We start from the raw sequence: 7,876 nt of genomic DNA on the forward strand, positions 1-7,876 counted from the left end.
CCATTGGCTCAGTCCTGGAGCCCTCTTGAATCCCATTGGATCCCAGTTGAATCCCATTGGATCCCATTGGCTCAATCCCATTGGGATCCCATTGGCTCAGTGCTGGAGCCCTCTTGAATCCCATTGGATCCCAGTTGAATCCCATTGGATCCCATTGGCTCAATCCCATTGGGATCCCATTGGCTCAGTGCTGGAGCCCACTTGAATCCCATTGGATCCCACTTGAATCCCATTGGATCCCATTGGCTCAATCCCATTTGGATCCCATTGGCTCAGTCCTGGAGCCCTCTTGAATCCCATTGGATCCCAGTTGAATCCCATTGGATCCCATTGGCTCAATCCCATTGGGATCCCATTGGCTCAGTGCTGGAGCCCACTTGAATCCCATTGGATCCCACTTGAATCCCATTGGATCCCATTGGCTCAATCCCATTTGGATCCCATTGGCTCAGTGCTGGAGCCCTCTTGAATCCCATTGGATCCCACTTGAATCCCATTGGATCCCATTGGCTCAATCCCATTGGGATCCCATTGGCTCAGTGCTGGAGCCCTCTTGAATCCCATTGGATCCCACTTGAATCCCATTGGATCCCATTGGTACAGAGGGGTTGGGAGGGGCCAAGTGGGTGCTGGGGGGCAGGGGGGTTATGGGGGTGCCCCCCCCTTAAACCCCTTCCCCCCCCAGGACATGGAGGTCAGCCCCACAGAGCTCATGAACATCCTCAACAAGGTCGTCACGCGCCGTAAGTGACCCCCAAATGGGGGGGGCTCTATGGGTCTGACCCACATTTGTGTGTGGGACCCACATTTATGGGTCTGACCCCCATCTGTGTGTGGGACCCACATTTGTGTGTGTGACCCACATCTGTGTGTGTGTGACCCACATTTATGTGTGACCCACATTTGTGTGTGTGTGACCCACATTTGTGTGTGGGACCCACATTTATGGGTCTGACCCACATTTGTGTGTGTGACCCACATTTGTGTGTGTGACCCACATCTGTGTGTGTGTGACCCACATTTATGGGTCTGACCCCCATCTGTGTGTGTGTGACCCACATTTGTGTGTGACCCACATTTGTGTGTGGGACCCACATTTATGGGTCTGACCCCCATCTGTGTGTGTGTGACCCACATTTATGTGACCCACATTTGTGTGTGTGACCCACATTTATGGGTCTGACCCCCATTTGTGTGTGTGACCCACATTTGTGTGTGTGACCCACATTTATGGGTCTGACCCCCATTTGTGTGTGTGTGACCCACATTTGTGTGTGGGACCCACATTTATGGGTCTGACCCCCATTTGTGTGTGTGTGACCCACATTTATGGGTCTGACCCACATTTGTGTGTGGGACCCACATTTATGGGTCTGACCCCCATCTGTGTGTGTGACCCCCATTTGTGTGTGTGTGACCCACATTTATGGGTCTGACCCCCATCTGTGTGTGTGACCCACATTTATGTGTGACCCACATTTATGGGTCTGACCCCCATCTGTGTGTGTGACCCACATCTGTGTGTGTGTGACCCACATTTGTGTGTGTGACCCACATTTATGGGTCTGACCCCCATCTGTGTGTGTGTGACCCACATTTATGGGTCTGACCCACATTTGTGTGTGTGACCCGCATTTGTGTGTGTGACCCACATTTGTGTGTGTGACCCACATTTGTGTGTGTGTGACCCACATTTATGTGTGAGACCCACATTTGTGTGTGTGACCCACATTTGTGTGTGACCCACATTTGTGTGTGTGTGACCCACATTTATGTGTGAGACCCACATTTGTGTGTGTGTGACCCACATTTGTGTGTGTGACCCACATTTATGGGTCTGACCCCCCATCTGTGTGTGTGACCCACATTTGTGTGTGTGACCCACATTTGTGTGTGGGACCCACATTTATGGGTCTGACCCCCATCTGTGTGTGTGACCCACATTTATGGGTCTGACCCCCATCTGTGTGTGGGACCCACATTTGTGTGTGTGACCCACATTTGTGTGTGACCCACATTTGTGTGTGTGACCCACATTTATGTGTGAGACCCACATTTGTGTGTGTGTGACCCACATTTATGTGTGAGACCCACATTTGTGTGTGTGTGACCCACATTTATGTGTGAGACCCACATTTGTGTGTGTGTGACCCACATTTGTGTGTGTGACCCACATTTATGGGTCTGACCCCCCATCTGTGTGTGTGACCCACATTTGTGTGTGTGACCCACATTTGTGTGTGGGACCCACATTTATGGGTCTGACCCCCATCTGTGTGTGTGACCCACATTTATGGGTCTGACCCCCATCTGTGTGTGGGACCCACATTTGTGTGTGTGACCCACATTTGTGTGTGACCCACATTTGTGTGTGTGACCCACATTTATGGGTCTGACCCCCATCTGTGTGTGTGACCCACATTTGTGTGTGTGTGACCCACATTTGTGTGTGTGACCCACATTTATGGGTCTGACCCCCATTTGTGTGTGTGACCCCCATTTCTGTGACCCCCATTTCTGTGACCCCCATTTCTGTGTGACCCCCATTTCTGTGACCCCCATTTCTGGGTGACCCCCATTTATGGGTGACCCCCATTTCTGTGACCCCCATTTCTGTGACCCCCATTTCTGTGTGACCCCCATTTCTGTGACCCCCATTTCTGGGTGACCCCCATTTATGGGTGACCCCCATTTGTGACCCCCATTTCTGTCTGTGCTCCCCATTTCTCTGCCCCCCATTTCTCTACCCCCCCCCAAGCAGGAAGGCACGGGGCAGCACAACCCTATAGTAGCCACCAGAGAATCCCCATTGAGAAAACAGCCCCATAGCGGGGGGGGGGTTGGGTTCAGGGCTCAAAGAGGGGTGGGGGAGGGGGGGGGGGGGGGTTCCCCCCCCCTCCCCCCCCCCAAAATCACCCCACCCCCCCCAGACCCTGACCTGAAGACCGACGGCTTCGGCCTCGACACGTGCCGCAGCATGGTGGCTGTGATGGACGTATCCTTATGTGGGGCAGGGGGGTGTGGGGTGCCCCATGGGGTGTGTGGGGTGCCCCATGGGGTTTGTGTGGGGTGCCCCATGGGGTGTGTGTGGGGTGCCCTATGGGGTGTGTGTGGGGTGCCCCATGGGGTGTGTGGGGTGCCCTATGGGGTGTGTGTGGGGTGCCCCATGGGGGGTATGTGGGGTGCCCTATGGGGTGCGTGGGGGTGCCCCATGGGGGGTGTGTGGGGTGCCCCATGGGGTGTGTGTGGGGTGCCCCATGGGGTATGTGTGGGGTGCCCCATGGCATGTGTGGGGTGCCCCATGGGATGTGTGGGGTGCCCCATGGGGTATGTGTGGGGTGCCCCATGGTGTGTGTGTGTGGGGTGCCCCATGGCGTGTGTGGGGTGCCCCATGGGGGGTATGTGGGGTGCCCCATGGCACATGTGGGGTGCCCCATGGCGTGTGAGTGGTGCCCCATGGGATGTGTGGGGCGCCCCATGGCATGTGTGGGGTGCCCCATGGGGTATGTGTGTGGTGCCCCATGGCATGTGTGGGGCGCCCCATGGCATGTGTGGGGCACCCCATGGCATGTGTGGGGCACCCCATGGGGTATGTGTGGGGCGCCCCATGGCATTTGTGGGGTGCCCCATGGGGTATGTGTGGGGTGCCCCATGGGATGTGTGGGGCACCCCATGGGATGTGTGGGGTGCCCCATAGGATGTGTGGGGCGCCCCATGGCATGTGTGGGGTGCCCCATGGGGTATGTGTGGGGTGCCCCATGGGATGTGTGGGGCACCCCATGGGATGTGTGGGGTGCCCCATAGGATGTGTGGGGTGCCCCATAGGATGTGTGGGGCACCCCATGGCATGTGTGGGGTGCCCCATGGTGTATGTGTGGGGCACCACATGGGATGTGTGGGGCACCCCATGGGATGTGTGGGGCGCCCCATAGGATGTGTGGGGTGCCCCATGGGGTATGTGTGGGGTGCCCCATAGGATGTGTGTGGTGCCTCATGGGGTATGTGTGGGGTGCCCCATAGGATGTGTGTGGTGCCCCATGGGGTATGTGTGGGGTGCCCCATAGGATGTGTGGGGTGCCCCATGGGGTATGTGTGGGGTGCCCCATAGGATGTGTGGGGTGCCCCATGGGGTATGTGTGGGGTGCCCCATGGCGTGTATGTGGGGTGCCCCATGGGGTATGTGTGGGGTGCCCCATGGCGTGTGTGTGGGGCACCCTATGGGGTATGTGTGGGGTGCCCCATGGGGTATGTGTGTGGTGCCCCATGGGGTATGTGTGGGGTGCCCCATAGGATGTGTGGGGTGCCCCATGGGGTATGTGTGGGGTGCCCCATGGCGTGTGTGTGGGGCACCCTATGGGGTATGTGTGGGGTGCCCCATGGGGTATGTGTGTGGTGCCCCATGGGGTATGTGTGGGGTGCCCCATAGGATGTGTGGGGTGCCCCATGGGGTATGTGTGTGGTGCCCCATGGGGTATGTGTGGGGTGCCCCATAGGATGTGTGGGGTGCCCCATGGGGTATGTGTGGGGTGCCCCATGGCGTGTATGTGGGGTGCCCCATGGGGTATGTGTGGGGTGCCCCATGGCGTGTGTGTGGGGCACCCTATGGGGTATGTGTGGGGTGCCCCATGGGGTATGTGTGTGGTGCCCCATGGGGTATGTGTGGGGTGCCCCATGGGATGTGAGGGCTGCCCCCAACGCGAAGGGAGTCGTGCCCCAAGGCGTGTGGGTGGGGCACCCTATGGGGTATGTGTGGGGTGCCCCATGGGGTATGGGTGTGGTGCCCCTCGGGGTTTGTGTGGGGTGCCCCATAGGATGTGTGGGGTGCCCCATGGGGTATGTGTGTGGTGCCCCATGGGGTATGTGTGGGGTGCCCCATAGGATGTGTGGGGTGCCCCATGGGATGTGTGGGGCGCCCCATAGGATGTGTGTGGTGCCCCATGGGGTATGTGTGTGGTGCCTCATGGGGTATGTGTGGGGTGCCCCATAGGATGTGTGTGGTGCCCCATGGGGTATGTGTGGGGTGCCCCATAGGATGTGTGGGGTGCCCCATGGGATGTGTGGGGCGCCCCATAGGATGTGTGTGGTGCCCCATGGGGTATGTGTGTGGTGCCCCATGGGGTATGTGTGGGGTGCCCCATGGGGTATGTGTGGGGCGCCCCCCATTGTCCTTGACCCCTGCCCCCCAGAGTGACACCACCGGGAAGTTGGGCTTTGAGGAGTTCAAATACCTCTGGAACAACATCAAGAGGTGGCAGGTGTGGGGCTGGGGGGGGGCACCCCCTAAACGGGCAATGGGGCAATGGGGAGCAATGGGGGTAATGGGGGGCAATGGGGTAATGGGGGGCAATGGGGGGCAATGGGGGGTAATGGGGGGCAATGATGGGGATCAATGGGGGCAATGGGGCAATGGGGTCAATGGGAGCAATGGGGGGCAATGGGGGATCAATGCGGGGCAAGGGGGGAGCAATGGGGGGCAATGGGGGGCAATGGGGGATGGGGAGCAATGGGGGCAATGGGGGTAATGGGGCAATGGGGGGCAATGGGGGGCAATGAGGGGCATTGAGGGGCAATGGGGAGCAATGGGAAGCAATGGGGAGCAATGGGGGGCAATGGGGAGCAATGGGGGGCAATGGGGAGCAATGAGGGGCAATGGGGAGCAATGGGGGGCAATGGGGAGCAATGGGGGTCAATGGGGGTTAATGGGGGCAATGGGGAGCAATGGGGGGCAATGGGGAGCAATGGGGGTAATGGGGTTCTATGGGGGCAATGGGGTTCTATGGGGGCAATGGGGAGCAATGGGAATCAATGGGGGGCACTGGGGAGCAATGGTGGGCAATGGGGAGCAATGGGGGGCAATGGGGAGCAACGGGCAATGGGGGAGCAATGCAGGGCAGTGGGGGGCAATGGGGGGCAGTGGGCAATGGGGAGCAATGGGGAGCAATGGGGGTAATGGGGCAATGGGGGGCAATGGGGTGCAATGGGGGCCATGGGGGGGGCAGATGGGGGGCTATGGGGGGCAATGGGGGGCAATGGGGATCAATGGGAATCAATGGGGAGCAATGGGGGCAATGGGAGCAATGGGGGGCAATGGGGAGCAATGGGGGGCAATGGGGTTCAATGGGGAGCAATGGGAATCAATGGGGAGCAATGGGAATCAATGGGGGGCAATGGGAATCAATGGGGAGCAATGGGAATCAATGGGGGCAATGGGAATCAATGGGGAGCAATGGGGTTCAATGGGGAGCAATGGGGGCAAATGGGGGGCAATGCCCCCAGCCCCACTGGGGGGCTCAGGGGTAAAAGGGGGTGCATGTGGGTCCCATCCATCCCCCCCCCCCCCCAGGGTATCTATAGGGCGTTCGACACCGACCGCTCGGGGACCATTGGGGTGCAGGAGCTGCCAGGGGCCTTCGAGGCTGCAGGTATGGGGCGGGCCCCATAGATGGGGGGCATTGAAGGGGGGATGTATGGGGCGGGCCCCATAGATGGGGGCGTTGAAGGGGGATGTATGGGGCGGGCCCCATAGATGGGGGCATTGAAGGGGGATGTATGGGGCGGGCCCCATAGATGGGGGTCATTGAAGGGGGATGTATGGGGCGGGCCCCATAGATGGGGGGCATTGAAGGGGGATGTATGGGGCGGGCCCCATAGATGGGGGGCGTTGAAGGGGGATGTATGGGGCGGGCCCCATAGATGGGGGGCATTGAAGGGGGATGTATGGGGCGGGCCCCATAGATGGGGGGCGTTGAAGGGGGGATGGGGGGCGATGTATGGGGCGGGCCCCATAGATGGGGGGCGTTGAAGGGGGATGTATGGGGCGGGCCCCATAGATGGGGGGCATTGAAGGGGGGATGTATGGGGCGGGCCCCATAGATGGGGGGCATTGAAGGGGGATGTATGGGGCGGGCCCCATAGATGGGGGGCATTGAAGGGGGGATGTATGGGGCGGGCCCCATAGATGGGGGGCGTTGAAGGGGGGATGTATGGGGCGGGCCCCATAGATGGGGGGCATTGAAGGGGGATGTATGGGGCGGGCCCCATAGATGGGGGGCATTGAAGGGGGGATGTATGGTGGGGCCCTATAGATGGCCCCCCCCATGTCTATGGGGGGCTCAGGATCTATGGGGCTGTTGAAGGGGTTATGGGGCAGGGGGTCCATGTCTATGGGGGGCTCAGGATCTATGGGGCTATGAAAGGGGTTATGGGGGGCTCAGGATCTATGGGGGGCTGAGGCTCTATGGGGCCGTTGAAGGGGTTATGGGGCAGGGGGTCCATGTCTATGGGGGGCTCAGGCTCTATGGGGGGCTCAGGCTCTATGAGGGGCTCAGGTTCTATGGGGTTATGGGGGGCTCAGGCTCTATGGGGTTATGGGGGGCTCAGGCTCTATGGGGTTATGGGGAGCTCACGCTCTATGGGGGGCTCAGGTTCTATGGGGTTATGGGGGGGCTCAGGCTCTATGGGGTTATGGGGGGCTCAGGCTCTATGGGGTTAGGCTCTATGGGGTTATGGGGGGGCTCAGGCTCTATGGGGTTATGGGGGGGCTCAGGCTCTATGGGGTTATGGGGGGGCTCAGGCTCTATGGGGTTATGGGGGGCTCAGGCTCTATGGGGTTATGGGGGGCTCAGGCTCTATGGGGGGCTCAGGCTCTATGGGGTTATGGGGGGCTCAGGCTCTATGGGGGGCTCAGGCTCTATGGGGGGCTCAGGCTCTATGGGGTTATGGGGGGCTCAGGTTCTATGTGGGGCTCAGGTTCTATGGGGTTATGGGGGGCTCAGGCTCTATGGGGGGCTCAGGCTCTATGGGGTTATGGGGGGGCTCAGGCTCTATGTGGGGCTCAGGCTCTATGGGGGGCTCAGGTTCTATGGGGTTATGGGGG

General features: G+C 59.7%; 1 protein-coding gene across 1 annotated transcript; it reads left to right on the forward strand.

Annotated features, from left to right (window-relative positions):
* Positions 1–669: 669 nt before the first annotated feature.
* LOC130601630 (calpain small subunit 1-like) lies at positions 670–6,422 on the forward strand (the record flags this gene model as incomplete). The annotated part of the gene is made up of 4 exons (XM_057413824.1): positions 670–743; positions 2,931–2,995; positions 5,187–5,255; positions 6,344–6,422. Coding segments are annotated over exons 1-4 (268 nt in total), but the record flags the coding sequence as incomplete, so codon positions are not given.
* Positions 6,423–7,876: the final 1,454 nt, after the last annotated feature.

This window comes from Pezoporus wallicus, unplaced genomic scaffold (assembly GCF_028554395.1).
Source record: "Pezoporus wallicus isolate ANWC-B61680 ecotype Strahan unplaced genomic scaffold, APGP_CSIRO_Pwel_v1 contig_14275, whole genome shotgun sequence".
Classification (NCBI taxonomy): Eukaryota; Metazoa; Chordata; class Aves; order Psittaciformes; family Psittacidae; genus Pezoporus; species Pezoporus wallicus.